This window comes from Triticum aestivum, chromosome 3B (assembly GCF_018294505.1).
Source record: "Triticum aestivum cultivar Chinese Spring chromosome 3B, IWGSC CS RefSeq v2.1, whole genome shotgun sequence".
Lineage (NCBI taxonomy): Eukaryota > Viridiplantae > Streptophyta > Magnoliopsida > Poales > Poaceae > Triticum > Triticum aestivum.
The window spans coordinates 408,579,400-408,600,713 of NC_057801.1; the positions used below are offsets into that span (position 1 = coordinate 408,579,400).

A 21,314-nucleotide genomic window follows, 5' to 3' on the forward strand; every position below is an offset into this window, starting at 1 on the left:
TCATTTATGATGATGTCGACGCTGCGAGTGCGCCGGCCGAGCGGCGTCTCCGCTGCGGACTCGGCCTTGACGCTCCTATAGTAGGAGGAGTGGGAAGAAGAACGGGAGGAGGAGTGGGAGGGGGAAGTTGAGGAGGAGCCGAACCTCCTGGGCATCCATTGCCCGGCGCTCCGGCGGTGGACCGGGGCGGCCGCCGCGGCAGGGTATGCCAGCGGTGGGTCGTTGCCGCCCTCGAGGTGCTCCAGCACGTCATAGAGCGTGCGGCCGGGGGCGCCCCACCATACGCGGCGCCCCTCGCTGTTCTTGACGCCGCCCACCACTGGCGTCGTGTTGGTGGAAGCCAACCTCTGCTCCTGGCGGTGCTGAAAGTACGCCGCCCACGACGCGTGGTTGTCGGCGGTGTACTGGGGGAGGACGCGCTGCTCCTCTGTCAGGGAGGCTCGCACGCGGTCCACCTCAGCGGTGAAGTAGGCCGGCCGCGCCTCGACGTCGGGCACCGGGGGAATGGGCACACCCCCGTTGCTGAGCCTCCACCCCGTCGGCCCGGCGCGCATGTCTGGTGGCGCCCGGATGTTCGCCTCAAAGAGTAGCCACGCCTCCCACTCGTGGAGCGAGCGGCGGCCGAAGCCGTTGGCCGCCACCGCGGCGCCGGGGAATCGCGCGACCATCGGGCTTGGGAGAGAGGGAGAGGGAGGGAAGAAGCGTCGGCGAGCGGCTACGCACGGGGGGAGAGGAAGAGCTCGGCGGCGGTCGATGGCGGCTGTGGGCTGGTGTGGCCAGAGGCGAGAGAGGCCACCGGCTTATATAGCCCCCGCCGTGTGTACGCATGACGGGAGGGGAGGCGTCGCCGCGCCGTCCGTGAGGAATCAATGGCAAGGCTGTCGCCGCAGCCTTGCCATTGATTCCACGCGGGAAACCGAGACGTTCCGATGACGACGAGGCGCACATCGCTGACTCGATGGGCCCGCGGCTTTTTCGCGCCAAAACCGCTCGCCCCGGCGCCCCTGGGCGTCCCCCAGCGCGCCGGGTTCGGTACAACCCGATGAAAAACGGGCTTCTGTAGATGTAACTGGGCGTTTTTTGGATGACGGCGCGAAAAAATCGCCCGAAGGAGCGCGGTTGGAGACGCTCTTAGAACCAATAGGCTGAGAACACCATCGAACGACAGTTTGGTTCGCAGAGAGCGGCAGTTCTCGGGGGTCAAACGTCGCATGCTTGCGCAGTTCCGCTCAATCCCTAGCTAAACCCCTCCTCCCCGCCACCATGCGCCGCCCACCACGGCTCCGAGGAGCCTCCTCGCCCTGGCTCGCATGGCGTTCCCTCTGCGCCACCGCCTCCGCCATCCCCATTCCCGCCGCGCCGCCCCACCAAACCGATCCCCTGTCTGCCCACTTCTCCAACCGCCCCGCCGCGCGCGACCCCGCCGTCGTGGAGAACCTCACCTCCACCCTCCGCGCGCTCTTCGCCTCATCCCCGTCCCACCCGCGTGCCTTCACCCTCCTCAAGTCGGCCGCCTTCGACGCGGGCCTCGCCCCGGGCGCCCTCGTCAACGCCGTCCTCTCAGCCGCGGCCGGCCCTCACTCCGGCTCCCCCGTCGCAGCCGTTCACGTGTCCCTCCTCAGCCGCCTCCTCACCTCCCTCTCCCGCGCCGGCCGCGCCAGCGCGGCCGCCGACGCCTACGCCCACATGGTCGCCCGCGGCGTTGTCCCGGACGTCAAGTCCCGCACCGACCTGCTCGTCACCACCGCGCGCTGCTCGTCGGCCCGGGACGCGCTTGCGCTCTTCGCGGAGATGCGGGGGAGGGGCGACCGCGTGGACGCATGGATGTTCGATGCGCTCATGCGGGCCTGCGTCAAGGAAGGGATGCTCGAGGATGCTGTCAGGCTGTTTGATGAAATGCCCGGCGCTGAGATCGAGCCCGACCAGCGCGTCTACGCTCTCGTGATCGCGGCACTGTGCAAACTGCGTGATGCTGACCGCGGGCTCCTCCTCCTTGGGGAGATGAAGGAGGCTGGCTTCGAGACGTGGGACTTCACCTACAGGTCTGTGGTGGATGTGCTTGTCAAGGTGGGGAGGATGGAGGAGGCTCTGCGGGTCAAGGACGAGATGCTGTCCGCCGGCAAGAAAATGGATGTCGTTCTCGCGACGATTTTGATGCATGGGTATTGCTTGCGAGGCGAGGTTGAGAAAGCTCTGGATCTTTTCGACGAGACCCTGGCGAATGGTATATTGCCAACTAATGTGACGTATGGGATGCTTATAAGAGGCTGTAATCAAGCTGGGATGACACAGAAGGTGTATGTGCTATATCGCCAGATGAGAGGGCAGGGGCTGTTGCCAAGTTCACACGAGTTCAGTTTGGTTATGAAGGGCCTGTTGTGTGATAAACGGTGGGAAGATGCTGTAAGCTTGTGTATGGAGATGGCTGATTCTAGGCTACCGGATGTCTTCACGTACAATGGTCTAATTCGTTGGCTCTGCCAGCAACACAAGCTCAGCGAAGCACTTAACTTGTTTGGTAAGATGAAGGAAACTGGAGTGAAACCATCTGTTGTGACATACAACAGCTTGTTAATGGGTTACTGTGAGAAGGGGTGCATGGATGAAGCAGTCAAACTGTACTCAGAGATGCCTGTGGAAGGATTTGTACCTAATGTTTTCACGTACACATTTTTGATGAAAGGGTATATCAAGAAGAAGGCTTTTGACAAGGCCTATGCCCTCCTTGATGAAATGAAACAAAATGGAGTTTCTTGCAATGAGTATACACATAATGTTCTCATAAATGGCATTTGCATGAGTGACCGGATTTATGAAGTTGATGAAATGTTGAAGAACTTCATAGCTGAAGGTTTTGTCCCGACCACAATGACGTACAACAGTATCATCAATGGATTTGTGAAAGCTGGTATGATGGGCTCAGCATTTGCTATGTATCAGCAGATGCGTGAGAAAGGTATACCCGCCAACATAGTAACATATACCAGTTTCATTGACGGTTACTGCAGGACCAGTTGTTGTGATCTGGCACTTAAAATGCTAAATAATGTGAGGCGCAAAGGCCTTCAACCTGACATTGCTGCGTACAATGCTTTAATAAGTGGGTTTTGCCATGAAGGGAATATGTCTCATGCACTGCAATTTCTTGTTATTCTGCTGAAAGATGGTCTAACACCCACATCTTCCGTCTACACTAATTTTATTACCGGGTACAAGGATTTGAAAATGATGAAAGAAGCTTCCAAATTCTATGAGAGCATGATTAAAGAAGGAATTGCCGCTGATACAGTAACATACACTACCTTAATCGACGGTTTCTCAAAAGATGGCAATGTAGCCTTTGCATTGGAATTGTACTCAGAGATGATGGCCAAGGGTAACATTCCTGATGATATCACTTTCACAGTGTTAACACATGGCCTTTGCCGCATTGGAGACATTGATGGTGCTAAGAAGTTATTGGATGACATGAGGAGATTGGATGTACGCCCTAATGCTCTTATTTATAACATGCTGATAAATGGAAGCCTCCGTGATGGTAAGGTGCAAGAAGCATTCCAGTTGCATGATGAAATGCTCAACATTGGAATTGTTCCTGATGATACAACGTCTGACATATTGGCTGGCCAGAAATCTCCGGAAGGTGACAGTTGTGTTGATGCAGAGAGTCCTATTTAAAATTTCTGCCAGTTAAGAGAATCTTGGCTTAAGCAGATTCCAGTGCATGACAACATTGGGAAACTGTTAAATAAAGAAAAACCTTAACAGGCCAGATGGAACCAAACATAAGCATTGGGATTTGAGTATGAGATGTATTTGTTGTGTTATCTGTTTTTTTATAGACGAAGCCCTGCTTTTCATTAAAGTATAAGAGCTTGGTACAGGAAGAATCTACTAGCATGTAGGAGGGCGGAACATCTAACTGAATCAAAACCACTACCACCACCAACTATATTGTGTAGCTTAAATTTGATATCTGCATTTTTCCTGATGCTTTGCGATTATTCTACTTTAAGCTTTTCTGATGAATATAGCAAAACCTTGAGGCTTTGCCTCTGTCTTTGATGGTCAATACATTTTCTGTCAAATAATACTTGGTTTGTTATCGATGAACTGGACGTTTCAATTTACATATGCTTGAGATGTTCCTCATCTCTTCTGATCTTATAGGTTACATCTACTTGTGAGATGAGGTGAATGTCAGGTTTTTTGACTTCGGGTTCTTCTCATAGAGCTATGTGTTTCGTAGTAACATTAGTATGTTAGGCAAACCAGACGAGACTTGGGTAGAATCCTAATATTTTGAAATAAGAGAACAACGGGTGCTGATCACAACTATATCTGCTGATCACAACTATATCTGGGATGCTGAGACAAGACGATTCCACGTGGAGTTCTCCGGCGCCAACGAGTAGATTAGATTAGAGGTCCCGTACGGCAGCCTGGATCCGATGACATGTGACCGTTGCTTTATGTTTCCGCCTCTTAGGGCATGTACAATGGTGGCATATGGATACATATGCCTCATGACAAAAAGTAATTTGAGGTACCTACATTTATTTTTTCTCCCCAATGCAAGCTACCACTAGTGGGCCTAATTATGAAATAGAAAAATAAAGACTCTAGTACACATGCATCTCTACTTTTCACTCCAACCTTTTCAGTTTTTGTCACTGGACCACACTTTTCCTCTTCAAGCACCCGCCTCCTGGAGAGGATCCCGCTTCCCTATCCGAACCTACTTTACGTCATATCCGATCCTACATGACATGCGAGGCATCACTTTGAGGCTATGCATTGTATATGCCCTGGCATCATTGGATTTTGTCTATACTCAAGACTATTTGAGACTTTCATCATTGGATTTTGTCTATACTCAAGACTATTTGAGATTTCCGATGTAATGTTGGATCAAGTGGCCTCTGGGTGTAATAAATTTGCATCTTGGCACTTGTATGCCTTATTCATATATATATCTATGTTGGCTCTTTGGGAGTGGAAATGTTGAGATATTCAACTTGCAAAGTCCGCGACATATGTCAATGCGTGTATGATATGAAGTCGTATGTTTCAGCGATACTATATGTGCTTCTATCCTAGAAATGGTTTGAAATGTCTGTATTTAAAATAAGAGTAAAATGCACTAGTGGTCATTGAACTCATCGTATACGCTCACTTTGGTCATTGTAGTTAAGAATACGGCCAATACGGTCACTATATACGTGTTGAGGTGAATATACGGTCACTACCAGATCATATAGCTTTGTATTTCATCTATTTGACTGGTCAAACAAGGCCTTATCAGTTTTTTTTCTCTGACTGTGTGGGCCTTATCTGTCAGTGGGTGGAAGAAAGGAGTAGGGGGAAATAAAATTATGCGCCGGTGGGGAGTCGAAACCAGGCGAGCAGGGAAACCAGCTCCACCTGTCTCCCGCCTTGTCCAACTTGAGCAAAAAACCATTTATATCCTACTGGATTCACGTGACAGCCATTGCATTTTTTTTTCTTTTGCGTGCGATCCATTTGGGATGTACTAAATCATAATCGTTTCGGCTTCAGTGGTCGGGCCTTTTAGGATTTAAAAAGCTGTTTTGGCAGTACTGTGTACTCGTACATACGATTCACGGCCAAAATTGCATTAGCACTTCCCTCGCAAGAAAACGAGATTGGATCAACATTTCAATTTCTTTTGTTCAATATGCACGCGTGGACGGCGGCTCGACAGTGACGCGGCCGCAGTGGCAGCGGCAGCTCCAGTAGATTTTGCGGGCGTTGTTGCTCAGTTTTTAGCACGAGACGACCAGGGATTTGGCGTGCGGTCATCTTGTAGCTAATCATGGCGGAGTGTACTTATCAAAATGGTCAATATATGTCTATATAAAATTTTATTAATAAACGTTTAAATGCATAAAAATAATATACACATGTTAAGTACTCCAAATTATGCTTATAAATGCTATCAACAGAAATATATACGTTAGCCAAATTACACTTGCGATGGTGCAATTTAGTACGGTAAAACGCACTATCATCTAAACCAATAGAATGGTCTTATATATGAACATACGCAAAAAGGAAATATCCCAACGCTGTCACGTGGATGACTAGAAGATATAAAAGGTTTTCTCCTCTAATTTGACACAAGATTCGAACCGAAGCGGCTGGTTAGGCCTGCGTGCACGTTAGCGCGAGGTATGGGGTTCTAATTCCTACAGCAGAATTTTTATTTTCCCTCTACTTCTTACTTCCACCAACTGACAGGTAGGGCCGCACGCCATGTGGATTGTTTGACCAGTCAAATGGATGGAATACGGACTTGTACAATTTCACAGTGACCATATAATCATCTTAGCACGTATATAGTGATCGTATTGATCGTATTTTTAAGTACAGTGACCAAAGTGAGCGGACACGATAAATTCAATGACTACTGGTGCATTTTACTCTTAAAATAATGACGCATATGGGGATTTACAGCGCGGTTCCATTGTTGGCACAGGTCCACTACATATGACAATGCATGTATGATATGAAGTCATATATTTTGACAGTACTATATGTGCTTTGTTTTAGAAATGGATCAAAATGTCCGTATCTAAAATAATGCCGCATATGGGGCTTTAGAGTGTGGTCCCATTGTCGGCACACGATTCCATGCTCCTACCTGTCGCCGAGCCACCCATGGGTTCGTGTCCATGTGATTCCTAAGAGTTGGCCTTCCATCAATGTTCATGAATGCTTGCCTATCTGCTCTCTTCGGTGTGCACCCGAGGAAGTGCAAACGTCAGCGAGCAAATTTTCTAATGTCTGTTCTCTGCTATTTCGTTTCTTATTCTTGGCGGAGTGCACAACTGTGTTCTCATTAAGGTGATCGTTGTTGCATCATGCTCTTGTTCGTGGTCTGTCGCCCCAGCTTTCCATCGGAGATGTCGCCGGAACTAGGCAGGGCATCCTCAGCGTCGTCATCGCATGCGTTTGGTGATACGCTCGTAAGACTGGTGTATGTCTATTGAGGCCGTGTTCTCGGGGAACAGATTCATGGAGATAAGATGCTTGTAGCCCTTGACGCTCCTATAGTATGAAATGGACCAAAAGCCTCCTTGAATATATTGGACCAAGGGATCAAAATCTACAGGCCGGATCAAGGGGTTGCGAAAAATGTGCTAAAATAGTGTGATTCTCACATGTAAGCAGTTGAAGGAGACAAATAAGAAATGACAGGTGAGAAACTGGGTGAGAGATACATACATTCATGGGCTAAGGTTGAAGGAAATACGGTAGGATGGTGGGCTTGGTTGGTATGTCGTCTTCCCTTGCTTTTACTATCATGGTCGTGGTCGTCTGAAGCGGCTTTGCATCGTAGCTGATGGAAAACTACTCAAGTGTCTTCCAAGGGTCCTACGTACTCATACATTGGGTTGGGCCTAGCCTAAGGGGTTGTGTCCTCCTATCTAGCCAAGTAACCAAAATATCCATCCCTCTGAGGCGGTGTTGATGAGGCGTTGAACTTTCTGGTGGAGGTGCTCAATGTCCTGCATCTCTGTAATGGATGGTTTCATGCCCCATGAACGTCGGCGTTGAGGCCGGGCAATCAAGTACGACGGAAGTCCCTTGGCCAGGCTGTGTATTGGGACATCCGGGCAGTAGAATCAGATGTATTTGCCATTTCTTGACTAAATCGGTTAATCCTAGGGTAAAGTATTTGACGTGTGGCTTCAATTGAATGTTGGCTTGCCGCACTCGTAGAGCTTGCCCGTTTTCCAGGGACCTCACCTGAAAGTATTTCTTCCACAACCCGAAGTAGGGATTGGTTTCTAGGAAGCTTTCGCACATTGTTATAAAAACAAGAAATGTGGAGCACTCTATTTGTTAGGGATATGACCCCACGATATAACCCGCCCTAGAAGGGCCGGATTAGACTGGTGGCGACTTAAACAATGAAGCCTTAGACAGGCCCAAGAAACCAAGACACGGAGCGAGGGAGGCGGCTTACGAGGAGGGCCAGTTGGAGGCCCAAGACCAGAAGACTGTACGTGACCCGGAGGTGTAAGCCGCCCGACGGCGACTTGCTAGAGAAGGCAAGGCGACTTAGAGCTAGGATCAGTTACGAAGTATAACCCAACCCAGACTCTTGTAAGCGCAGGGCCTCGACATGCGTATATAAAGGCGAGTCCCTGCGGCGGGTAAACCTAAGTGGCAATCAATCGATAACTAGGTTAAGCGAATCCGCTCCCTTGTAGTCGATACTCACGCAATACAAGACAAAGTAGGAAGTAGGCTTTTACCTCGACCGTGAGGGGCCGAACCTGGGTATACTCGTGTCTCTCGTCCCGCTCAACCCCTTTAAGCTAATCACCATAGCCATGGCCTCGCCCCTAAGTCCTTTCACCAGGGCATCTGCCGTGACAAAAACACGACAGTTGGCGCCCACCGTTGGGCCAGCGCACGATGGTTTTGAGTTCTTGAAGGGCTCTTTCCCAGGGATCGAGGGATACACTGTCGGCAGGATGACCAAGAGTCGCCGCGGCAAGCTCTACATCGACGATGCAGGCTGGGGCCCCGAGGCCGACTCAATCGAGTACGGCTACCGGGTTCCTTTCGGTGAAATTCACGTCTTCATCGGCAAGATCAGAGGATCAGATCTAGAGCCGGACATCTGCACCGACATCGTCGAGCCGGCTCGGTGCACACAACCCGCCCAGGTTCAACCCGGCCGGAAGCGCGTTCTCATTGGTTTCATGCAAGGCATGGAGCTTGCGGAAGACTCCGAGTCTGGAGGAGAGACTCTTATCTACTCAGGTGATGAGGCCTCAACCGGAGAGATGGAGTCAATCTATTAGCTCCAAGACGGCGGGCTTGGGTGGCTATTTCGATGGCAACAGTATTCCGGACCCCTATGAGCCGCCGTCCAGGGCTGCTACGTTCATGGCTGGCACAGGGCCGACTCTCAATTCTTCGACGACGGCTGCAACGGCCTCTGACCTGGCCGTGGCAAGGGTTGGTGGATCCGAGTTAGGCAGGCCGCCGACTCAAGTACTGCTGGATCTCATGGGGACCTTGCAGCTTTGTTGGCAACAGATGTCACTGTGGCAAATCAGGCAGAGCGCAACACAGAGGTTGTAAAGATTCATGAGGAGATAACCAAGACCCAAGAGGATATCGTAGCTAAAAATAACCAAACAACTGCGTTGAAGGCACATATTGACACATAGGCAGAGCGTGTCAAGGCGGAGGCTTGGCGTTTAAGTCTGGATCAGAACGCTTCCAATTCATTTCTTCGTAGGAGGCACCAGACCTACCTGCCTTTGCATTACGAGCCCATGAATCTATTTAACACACCGGGGCAGGTCCAAGCACTCCAGATGCAATGGTGAATCCTCAGTTAAACCCAGATATGCCAGGGAATCGGGCGGCGGCTCAACCTCGCCAGCCTGAGCCGGCACGGAGGGAGGAGCGGGCGCCTAACCCGCCCCCAATCAGACACCGCCTCAACATGTTCTGATGCCACCCGGGCACTTTTCTAACCCGGTGAATAACATGTTAGCAGCAGCAACCCGGTTGGCGGCGATTCCGATCACCGGCTAGTCACCAGTCGCGGTTGAAAGATAGAATGCAGTGGAGCTCTTACAGACAACCATTGCACAACAAGCGCTTATTCCTACAGCCGTGATCGTGTGCATTTGACTCCTCTCCCGACTCGTAGTTATAGCCGACATATTGAGTCGCCTGCAGTCTCTAGCAGTGAACGACGCGGCAGCCCGCCCGATCCTTGGAGTGTGGCTCAAGCACTCATGGACGCTGCCAGGGCCCGCCAAGAGGAAGAAGTAGCAAACCGGGGGGCTTATGAGTCATCCATGTGATTCTAGCTTCAACCGAGGCCGGGTTGAGCACTAGAAGTCTCGGGGTGCCATGTCTGGTGCCGGCTCTGTGTAATGAGCGTCTGCCCAAAGAAGATACCTAATTATACAGTAGACCTCCCTCCAGAAGCTTGGATTGAGAGTTATGAGCTTGCTATGGAGATGTTAGACGTCAGTGATGCTGTTTGGGCTAAGTATTTCACCATGATATTGGAAGGGCCTGCCCGCACGTGGTTGAAGGGCTTACCCAATTCTATTAACTCATGGGCCGAGTTGAAGGCGCGTTTTATCAAAAAAATTCAAGGGACATGCAAACAACCTCTAATGATTGTTGATCTGGATCACTACGTGCAACGTGAAGATGAGTCGGCTCACCATTGGGTCTGGCGGGTCTCTGCTATTATTCACTCATCTGACAGTATTGCAGCGGGTCAGGCGGTTCTAATCTTAGAGAAGAACTGTCGCTTTGTCCCCCTCAAGCAGAAGCTCCGGCTGCTCAAGCATTATTGCAATGACATGGACGATCTCATGGCGTCTCTCACTAAATATGCAGACTCTGATGATACAAAAGACCCTGGCTTTGATGATGATAAGTCCAATAAAGGCAAGAAGAATGGCAATGGTAAAGGTCACCAGCAGAATGTAGCTGGGCATAATGGCAACAACCAGGGCAACGGTGGTAAGCGGAGAAACACCAATGGCGGGTGGATCTAGTGGCTAACACCAACACTGGGTGTAAAAATCAGCGCCACAACGGTAATGGTAAGCCGCCTTTTGGCATAGCAAAGCCTTTTAGCCTTGAGGCGATGCTTAATGAACCCTGCCCGAAACATAGTTTTCCTAACAGGCCATCCACTCACGCTTGGAAGGATTGTTATGTCATGCATGCCGAAATTACAACCTTAACCAGCATCATGGTAGTGGCAATGGGCCGCCTGGCGGGTCAGGATCTGGCTCTCAAGGATCTGACTTTGGCGGCGGCGGCGGCTCAAATTCTGGTTATCAGGGTCAAGGCAACCATGGTAGTCATAATCATCAGTCTAGTCAGGGTAACCAGCAGCAAAACAATCAGTCAGGGTATCAGAGTAACCCAAAGCAACTTAATGGAGGTAAGTGTCGGTGTCAAAACTGGTAGATTTCGGGTAGGGGGTCCCAAACTGTGCGTCTAAGGATCGAAGGTAACAGGAGGCAGGGGAGACGATGTTTACCTAGGTTCGGGCCCTCTTGATGGAGGTAATACCCTACTTCCTGCTTGATTGACTTTGATGAGTATAGGGGTTACAAGAGTTGATCTACCTCGAGATCGTAATGGCTAAACCCTAGATGTCTAGCCTGTATGATTATGATTGCCTCTACGGACTACGCCTTCTGGTTTATATAGGCACCGGAGGGGATTAGGGTTGTACAAAGTCGGTTTACAGAAGAAGGAAACTACACACCCAGACGCCAAGCTTTCCGTCTACGCAAAGGAGAGTCCCATCCGGACACAGGAGAGGGCCTTCTGTTTTGTATCTTCACGGCCCATCAGCCCGGCCTATGTCACATAGGCCGGCTCCCCGAGGACCCCATAATCCAGGACTCCCTCAGTAGCCCCCGAATTGGCCTTCAATGACGACGTTGTATTCGGCTTCATATCTTCGGCTTTGCAAGGCGAGTTCCCCATTGTACTCCATATAGTTCGGATTTTACATTTAAATACTATACTCTTCAGCTTCTGTGCCACCGTAGCCTCAGCTTCCACATGTCAAACGAATACGAAGGGTCTAAGTATTTTTACGGGTAACCCCTTGACCACGTAGGGAAGGCGCTTATTTAAAGATATTGAATCTCAGATGCCATTCCTCACCAGGCGAAAATCCTTAGAGCTTGCCATAGGAAACTATCCAAAGATGGCTAATGCTCCTAGTTCTTCCTCGCACCCCCACAACCCTCAAAAAGGTGACTGGGAAAGCTGCTCGGTGTCCCACGCCCAGTTGACCAAGCTACAAATGCAGGGATATCTCCCTTCATCGGATCTAGTCCCCGTTCAGGCGGGATTAACTTCCATCAACGACGAAGCCCTGGCAGAGAACTTCCCCAATCCCACTAAAGGAGAGAGGGTGTGCTTTGTTTCCTTCCTGCTGAGGGGCGTGGGATTTCCAATCCACCCCTTCCTCAGAGGTCTCTAGGAGTATTACGGTCTCCAACTGCACAACCTCACGCTGAGCTCCATCCTGCACATCGCGGGCTTCGTTGCTCTTTGCGAGCTGTTCCTAGGCTACGAGGCCCATTTCGAGTTATGTAGGAAATATTTTTGCCTCGTCCCCCGCTCCCAAGAGGGATCCATATTTGAGGTGGGCGGTGCCGAAGTATGGTGCATAGCCGGAACAGGATACCTGTCCGGCACTCCGAAGAGGCATACGAAGAGTGGCCCTCGGAATGATTCTACATTGAAGATGTTGTTCTCCCGGACCCAATCCGGCAAGGTCTTCCCGAATTTTCCACTACTCCCTTAAAGAAGCGTGCCAGCTGGCGTCCCCAAAGCTTTGAGGAAGAAGATAGCGCGGAGATTAAGAGGCTAGTGAGCAAGATCAGAATACTTGCCCACTCCGGACTGTCCATAGTTGATTTCAATAACGTGATGCGTCCAGTCACTTCAATCCAGAAGCCTTCCCATGTGGCATTACAACAGGGAGGACGATGCATCACGCTGTGGGCGCAAGGGTCCGGACAATTTTGCCGATTTGGCCACCATGTTGGCTGATCTTTACAAAGGAGAGAAGGAAGACTTCACTCGCCTTAAATGACGAGAAGGCTTCTCCATGTATAAACCCATTGACTGGGTGAGTCTTTGATCACAGGCCTCACTCAATATTTTTCCTTAATTATGCTTTTAGTCGAACTTAACCCGGCTACCTTTAACAGGAATGGAGAAAGGTCATCGCGGGAATTTACAGCCCGCTCCATAGCTAGAGAACCATAATCGAGACCTAGATCCCGGATTTGAAGAGGATCCAAATATATTTATAGAATTGAAGGAAGGAGTCTTTTATCAGGCGAGCTACGACGGCATAGAAGTGGCCATTATAGCCGATTACCCTGGCCTTCTCCCCTCCTCCCATGTAAGTATCCAGGAGACACCCCCTCAACAAGAGTTTTCCCCTTGCGACTCACCCACCGCACTGCATCGTGTTCCCAAGGGGCGATGCTCATCCCATCATACTGCGGCAAAGACGTCTTCTAAGAAGACGACAATTGCACAGGGTGCATCTTTAAAGGAAAATGATGATACTGCCGGGCCCTCTCCTTCGTCAAAGAGGTATAATTCTTTAACACGCACTCAGTGGATAGATCGGCCAGTGATGTTTCCTGCTGTGCCATATCGCAGGAGGAGTGTACGACGAACTATATCTGGAGATCTGGCCAGCCATGCACAGGATAATCCGGCTCCGGACCCTGCCACAAGGACTGGAGGGGACGCGGGAGCAATGCCAGATTGTCATCTCCCAGAGGATTCGGATAATGTATCCGTCACCAACTTCGAAGTGGAGAGTGCGATGAATCATCGGCGGTGGAGAGTGGCTATGCGTGACCCAAATTTCATCGAAGAGGCATTCAGCGCTTTCAGCTCAGCGGATGCTTACATCCGAGCTGCTAGGGATGGACTTGCTGGAGCCACTCACCAGCTTCCAAAGGATATGCGGGTAAGGACTTTGTGTGCAGGTTCAATAATCATATGCCAGTAGCCCCCAAGTCCTGAAGCAGTTGGCCCAACTGATTTAAGGGTCGTTACATCATCAGGTACTCATGGAGAAAATCAACACATTATCCAAGGAGCTAGAAGAATGCCGAACTAAGCTAACTGTTGCCACCACCGAACTAGAAAATTTAAAGAAATCCAAGAAGGCACCTGATGGTAAGTACAACAGTAGCCCGGAAATAAGATTTCGTGCCTACAACGATGTTGCTTAAATATGCATCTTTTCGTTGGTAGGGTCGACAGATCATCTAGAGGAGAGGCTAAGGGCTGCTCAAGCGGACAAACAACATGCCGAAGGGCAAGAAGCCGCTGGTCAACGTGTATTAACACGGACCATTAATGAGAAGAACAAACTACGTGATGCAAATATCAAGCAAGCCGAAGAACAAAAGGATTTAAGAGCCCAACTATCGGATGCTTTGAAGGAGAACGGAAAGCTGAAAGGCGGCATATTTAGTATGCTCTTTAACCTGACTTTCACACGGTCTCTTGATGGAAAATTTTACAAGTTTGTTTCTATAGGTGTGCTGACCGGACGTCCTGAGGGAGAAGTGTCTGGATTTCCAGGTGACCTGCTACAAGAGCTATCCAAAGTGCACGAGCGAGCTTGGAAAGCAATGAGGAACATGGCCAAGGCTTTATGGCCATCTGATCCACCTCCAGGAAGTATGGAGGAGCTCGTGAATTTGTTCAAGGAAGCTCGTCGCCGTTTTGAGCTATGGAAGATATCAACATGTCGGGAAGGCGCACGAGAGGCCTGGGCCATGGTGAAAACGCGGTACACCAGACTTGATTCGAATCATATGGCCCGGGTCGGACCTCGGGGACCAGATGGACAAGAAATTCCTGTTAGCTTAGTGTACGACCAAGTAAAGATAGCCGCTAAGTTTTTTCAACAGGATTGTAAACTAGACAACCTGTTAGAGGGTCTAGAGGAGGAAAAAGTTTTTGAGTCCAAGTAGCAATGTACTTTTATCAACAAACTTATCTCCAGCCGAATTGTAAAACGATTGTCATGGCAGACTTTCTGCTTCGACCTCCAAAACCCGAGGTTTGGAGTGTTTCCGGATATTATACCATTGGTAAACACCAAAGTATGTTCGAAAACTAGGCAGTCCGGTCATAGTTGCTTGAACAGACAAGTTGTATTCGGGGAGTTATGTTATATTACATTTGATTGTAAGAAACATCTTCCAGAGAGAATAGTTCCGTTAAGGGTTCCTCTCCCTGGGCCAACATGCATTTTTGTGCATGCCGAAGCTGTGATGCTAAAAATCACAGTACACATTATAATTTGGGGGCTTATATTGCAGCGAGGGCAGTTTGTCTTTTGCCCATCGTCTAATTATTCCCTTAAGAACGCCAGCTTTCGGCTTCACCCGTCTGAGGTACATGTCCGGATAACCCGACTGTAACAATCGCAGAGGTCCTCCCTTTATGCCCTAGCCGAACAAGCGGGAACATAGGGCATAAGCATAGGAGCCAGGCAACCCAGCTTGGCAAAACTTAAGTCATAAAGGTGCATATAATGGCGAAGAAAATACATATATGAGTAGACAACACACATATAGAGTGAGCTTGATGCTCAAAAAATAACAATGATAATAAGCTTCTGTGAAAATAAGCCCCCAGGTATCATGGGGTGTGTACATTTGAGGATGTATGCCCCTAAAGTGTGCGGTTTATATGAACGCGAGCTAGAAGTCGTACAAAAGCGAGAAAGAAGAAAAGGGTGAAAAGTGAGAAAAGAAGGGACAACGAAAAAAAGGACAAGTGTGGACTTAGGCGTAGCCGGAGCCGGGCAGCGTTCCATGGGTTTCGTTCCAAGCGATTATCCGAAGCATTGCGAAGGCGATAGGCTCCTCCGGTGAGAACTTGATCTATAATGAAGGCCCCCTCCCATTTGGGTTTGAGCTTGTCCTTTTTCTTCTCTGGTAGGCGTAGAACGAGTTCCCCGACATTATAATCTTTGCCCGTACTTCCCTGCTTTGATATCTCCGAGCCTGTTGTTGGTAGAATGTGGAAGGGCCTTCGTGACATCGCGCTCCTCCTCCAGGCCATCCAGATTGAATTGCCGATCGAGCTCGGCTTCTCTCTCTTCATACATGCGCACTCGAGGTGAGTCATGAATAATGTCGCAAGGCAAGACTGCCTCCGCACCGTACACCATGAAGAAAGGTATATATTCGGTTGTGCGATTGGGTGTGGTCCACAGCCCCCAGAGTACGGAATCGAGTTCCTCGACCCAATGCTTGTCTGATTCTTGCAGAGATTGCACTAGGCTTGGTTTGATGCCGCTCATTATCAAGCCATTAGCCTGTTCAACCTGACCGTTTGTCCGAGGGTGGTACATGGAGGCGTACTCAAGCTTGATGCCCAAATTAGAGCACCAAGTTTTCACCTCATCATCCGTAAAGTTAGAGCCATTGTCAGTAATAATACTGTGCGGGACACCATAACGATGTATGACACCGGATATGAAGTCTATGACCGGTCCGGCTTCGGCCGTTTTGACTGGTTTGGCTTCTATCCACTTAGTGAACTTGTCGATCATAACCAGTAAATATTTCTTTTTATGGCTTCCCCCTTTAAGGGGTCCAATCATGTCTAGCCCCCAGACCGCAAAAGGCCAGGTAATGGGGATTGTTCGTAGGGCAGTGGGCGGCGTATGGCTTTGATTGGCGAAAAGCTGGCATCCAACAAAGCGCTGTACGAGGTCCTGTGCGTCTGCTCGGGCCATGGGCCAAAAGAAACCCGTACGGAAGGCCTTACTTACAAGGGCCCGAGCTGCGGCGTGATGGCCACCAAGACCTGCGTGTATTTCGGCCAAGAGCTGCCATCCCTCTTCTTCGGAGATACATCTTTGAAGGACTCGGGTAGTACTTTTCTTGTATAGTTCCCCTTCATGAACTTTGTAGGCCTTCGAGCGTCGAACAATACGACGGGCCTCAGTCTGATCATCAGGGAGATCATTCCTAGTAAGGTAGGCGAGGAAAGGTTCGGTCCACGGGGCAATTACAGCCATGACTTCGTGGGTCGATGGTGTTATTTCGTGCCCGAACCCTCGATGATATCAGAACTGTGTTTGAAATCTGGGGGTATGATCGGCTCCGGAACGGTGTTACCGCTCTTGTCCTGCCACACCATGGATGGCTTGAAGAGCCTCTCTACAAAGGTGTTAGGTGGGATGGGGTCGTGTTTAGCACCCATGCGGGCAAGGATGTCCGCAGCTTGATTACTCTCTCGAGCCACGTGATGAAACTCGAGCCCCTTAAACCGAGCTGATATTTTGAGTACGACGTTGCGATAAGCCGCCATCTTCGGATCTTTTGTGTCAAATTCTCTGTTTATTTGGGATATTGCAAGGTTTGAATTCCCACGCACCTCGAGGCGTTGTATGCCCATGGAGACAGCCATCCAGAGACCATGCAATAGGTCCTCGTATTCGGCTGCATTGTTAGAGTCCGTATATAGTATTTGGAGCACAATACGGACTGTGTCTCCTATGGGGGATGTCAAGACGACACCAGCCCCAAGTCCGGCTAGCATTTTGGAGCCGTCGAAGTGCATCACTTAGTTGGAATATGTGTCGTATTCTTTAGGGAGTTCGGCCTCTGTTCATTTGGCGACGAAGTTAGCCAACACCTGAGATTTAATAGCTCGGCGTGGCTTGTAAGTTATTTCAAATGGTAAGAGCTCAGTGGCCCATTTGGCAATCTGGCCGCTGGCGTCCCGGTTGTTTATAATATCATTAAGTGGTACTTCGGAAGCCATCGTGATCGAGCACTCTTGAAAGTAGTGCCGCAGCTTGCGGGATGCCATAAAGACTGCATACGCTATCTTTTGATAATGTGGATATCAGGATTTGCATGGTGTAAGGACTGTCGATACGTAATATACTAGTTTTTGAAGTGGGAATTTATGTCCCTCTTTGTCTCGTTCAACGACGAGCACCGCACTCACCACCTGGTGATCTGCAGATATGTAGAGCAACATCGATTCGCCGATGGTTGGTGCGGCCAGGATTGGGTTGCTCGCTAGCAAAGTTTTTATTTCTTCCAGTCCGGCTTGGCAGCGTCCGTCCACACGAAGTGGTCGGAGCGGCGGAGCAGGAGATACAATGGCAATGCCTTTTCCCCTAGTCTGGAGATAAAATGGCTCAAAGCTGCCACACATCCAGCTAGTTTTTGGACATGCTTGAGGTTTGTTGGTGTTGACAACTGTGACAGGGCTCGGATTTTGGCTGGGTTTGCTTCGATTCCTCTATTAGAGACAATGAACCCAAGCAGTTTTCTGGCTGGAACGCCGAAAACGCATTTTTTCCGGATTGAGCCGTATCTCATATGCTAGGAGGTTGTCGAATGTAAGAGCATCTCCACGCGTTGGCGCCCCCAGGAGGTCTTTTTTTCGCCGCTTGGGGTCGCGACGGTGAAATTTTAGGCTTCGGGAGGCAAATTTTCCCAGCCGTCGCCCCACCCAAGACGCATTCCGAGGATGCATGGCGGCACCCCGCAACTCGACACCGTCTCCAGCACCATCAAGGACGCCCGCCACCGTCTGCCACGCACCACCAGCCCTCCGTCCTCGTGCCCTCCGCCTAGCTCCCTCCTCCACGCGAGCTCCGCCATGGCCATGTGCGCTCTCCGCTCCGTGTCGGCCATGCGTGCTTCGCTCCAACCGCGCGCGAGCGTGAGCTCCGCTACGACCGCGCGAGCTCATGCTCCGCGCCAGGCGCGAGCGCTCTCCGCCCCGGGCCATGCATGCTCGCTCCAGCCGCGAGAACGTGAAGCGCCGACCTTCTTGCGGTCAGCTTCAGCCTTGACGAAGACGTCGTTTGTCGGTGTTCTGCGAACGGGGGTCCCTAGACTTGCCTGCCTGCGGCCCGTAGAATGGCTCCACCAGTGGCCCAGTACGGCCCGTCTTCGTCAACCAACACTCAAGACCCTCGTGAGGGGCCAAGCCTCGCGGGGCGGACGACACAAGGCCTCCTCAGGAACGGCCTCACCAGGCAGGCTCGCGAGGAGGCGGAGAGATCAAGGCAAGGGGTACCTTGCGAGGTCCCCGTGATGCAAGCCATGACGACCAAGGCCAGGCGGGGCCAGCGCACGTAGTGTCCTCGTTTCCCCTTTGGTGCTAAGGGGGCAAGCACAGGCATGGAGTACCGAGGCATCAGGCAAAGGTTTCCATATCGGTGCAACAAGACCAAGACCAGCAAGACGGCAGGACGGAGGTCATCGTGGAGCCCAAGACGGCGTCACCACCAGCGCCTTTGACATGCAAAGACCACCTTTAGTCAGGATAGCTTGTACTAGTTGTCCCGTTTCAAATTGGCCGTTGTTGGATCCCTTCCCGCTCAATATTTGGGGAGAGGATCAGGGCCTCTATAAATAGGACTAGCCACCACAGTAGGGGGGGGGACGAATCGATTCCTTCCCGAGTAAACCACCAAGCACAAGAACACCTCTCCTCAGGAGGCTGTTCTTCCCTTGTACTGTTCATCATCAGCCCAAGAAGCAATCCACCACCACACACAGGAGTAGGGTATTACACCACAACGATGGCCCGGACCTGTATAAATCTTGTGTCTCTTGTGTTGTGAGTTCATTGAGCTAGTTTAGGGATCACGACGAGGCTAAGAGCAAGATTCGGTAGGGGGAAATCTTCGTGCGCACCCCAGTGTTCGAACCTCAAGGGTTTTGCCGGAACCCGAAATCTGACATTTGGCGCGCCAGGTAGGGGTGCACCGAAGTCTTCCTTCCGTTGATTCGCGTCCCATCGCTTCATCGCATCCATGTCTGATGCCCGTCGAGCCCGCGCTGAGCGCCGGGCCGCTCTCGCCGCATGCGTGGCCCAGACGGCTCCTGTCAGCGGACCTCCCCGCCGTTCTCCGTCGCCTGCCGCCAATGCCGCCACCGGCCCGGCGGGGAACTAGCAGCAAGCATCCTCGCTGCACCCCTCGGTGCGGCGGGACGACCGCACCGCCACTCCTTCACTAACCCCATCTGGCTCGTCGTCTCACACTCGTCGCGCCCCTACAGACGCGCATGCCATGCTGCTTATGGCCTGCGAGCTCCTGCATTACCACCCTGTTGACAACCTCTACGAGGAATGGCTCGCTTGCATCACCGAGCTCGTTAGCACCACAGGGGGCTCTCCCGCGCCATCCCTCTCGTTGCCTCGCCCTCCGCCAGGTGCGGGTGACGTGGCTCAAGGAGCGGCTCCACCACCTCTGCCCCAAGACGGTGCCTTGGCGCCAAGGCGCGCGGCCCCTGGACGTGACCCACCGCGTCTGGTGCCCGCGCGACCAGAGGGAAGCTGTCAAGAAATCCCCCGGCCTCTAGAAGGCGCCCCCGTGCTCCCTGCACCGGCGCGACAAGGCCGCGTGCTGCCTGTGGCGGCGGTGCGTGGGTACCGTCAAGAGCAAGCTCCGCATCAGCAGAGGGCCCCGGTGACCACAGTAGGCTGTTGCGCCTTCACCCCCGAGCTGCGTAATGTCGCCTGGCCCGGCAAGTTCAAGCCGGACCTGCCTCCTCGCTATGACGGCACCCCCGACCCCACGAAGTTCTTGCAGCTTTATGAGCCGAGCATCGAGGCGGCCAATGGCGATGAGAAAGTCATGGCGAATTGGTTTCCCATGGCGCTCAAGGATGGTGCCTGCTCGTGGCTCCTGAACCTGCCTCCCGGCTCGATCTTCTCCTGGGACGATGCGCAGCCGCTTCATCGCCAACTTCCAGGGTACTCGCGACCGCCCCCCGGCCGCGGGTGACCTGCGCCGCATCAAGCAACAGCCTGGGGAAACCCTGCAGAAATACATCTAGCACTTCAACAATGTCCGCCTCAAGATCCCCAAGGTGACGGACGAGGTCATCATCTCAACGTTCTCTGATGGCGTTTGAGACGTCAATATGAAGGAGGAGCTCGCCATCCACGAGGAGCTGTGCACATCCCTGGAGCTGTTCAACCTGGCGACCAAGTGCGCAAGAGCTAAGGAAGGACGCCTCTCCCTCCTCGAGCTCCCAGCTGCCGACCCGGAAGAAAAGAAGACCAAGGCCAAGGACGTGAAGCGCAAGGGAGTGGCCGTGCTCGCGGCGGAGCCAGACACGAAGTGTGGCAGGGATCAACCGGAGTCGTCCAAGGGCGGCCGACCATTCTGCGCCTACCACAACCTCCACACCCACAACACCAACGATTGCCAGGAGCTCAGGGCCGTTCAAGAAGGACACTTTGGTCGACGCCCCGAGTGCAATGACCGGGGCTACGGCCGAGGAGGAGAATGTGGCGGAGGACGATGGGACGACCGTGGCCCTCGTTAGGAGTGGCGTGACCGACCTCGTGAGGATCGTTGGCAGGACCAGCCTCGTGAGGGCGCCTGGAGGGATCAGCCTCACGAGGACCGCCCCCAGGGTAACGCAGGTCTTCCTCCGCTACCGCTGCCAAGAAGGAATGACGACCATCATCAGGACGAGGGGGCTGGGGGCTTCCAGGAGCCACGTGCTATCGCTTGCATCTTGGGCGGAGCTCAGGCCCCAGCCTCTCAGCGTACCTTCAAGCAGTTTGCTTGCGAGGTGAATGCAGCCCTCCCCAGGCTCGAGGCCACGCGCCCGCTCAGGTGGTCCAAGTGCGCCATCACCTTCAGCTCGGCAGATCAACTCAAGTGCGCGGCTATTGCTGGCATTCTCCCGATGCTCTGCTCGCCAGTCATCAGCAATGTGCAAGTC

The 21,314-nt window shown here is 51.8% G+C and overlaps 1 protein-coding gene across 1 annotated transcript; it reads left to right on the top strand.

The window, feature by feature from the left end:
- The first annotated feature begins 1,151 nt into the window (after positions 1-1,151).
- On the top strand, positions 1,152-4,167 carry LOC123070102 (pentatricopeptide repeat-containing protein At3g54980, mitochondrial). Its single transcript, XM_044493123.1, has one exon. The coding sequence runs from the start codon at positions 1,264-1,266 to the stop codon at positions 3,676-3,678; it is 2,415 nt and encodes an 804-aa protein (XP_044349058.1). The 5' UTR covers positions 1,152-1,263; the 3' UTR covers positions 3,679-4,167.
- The last annotated feature ends 17,147 nt before the right edge of the window (positions 4,168-21,314 follow it).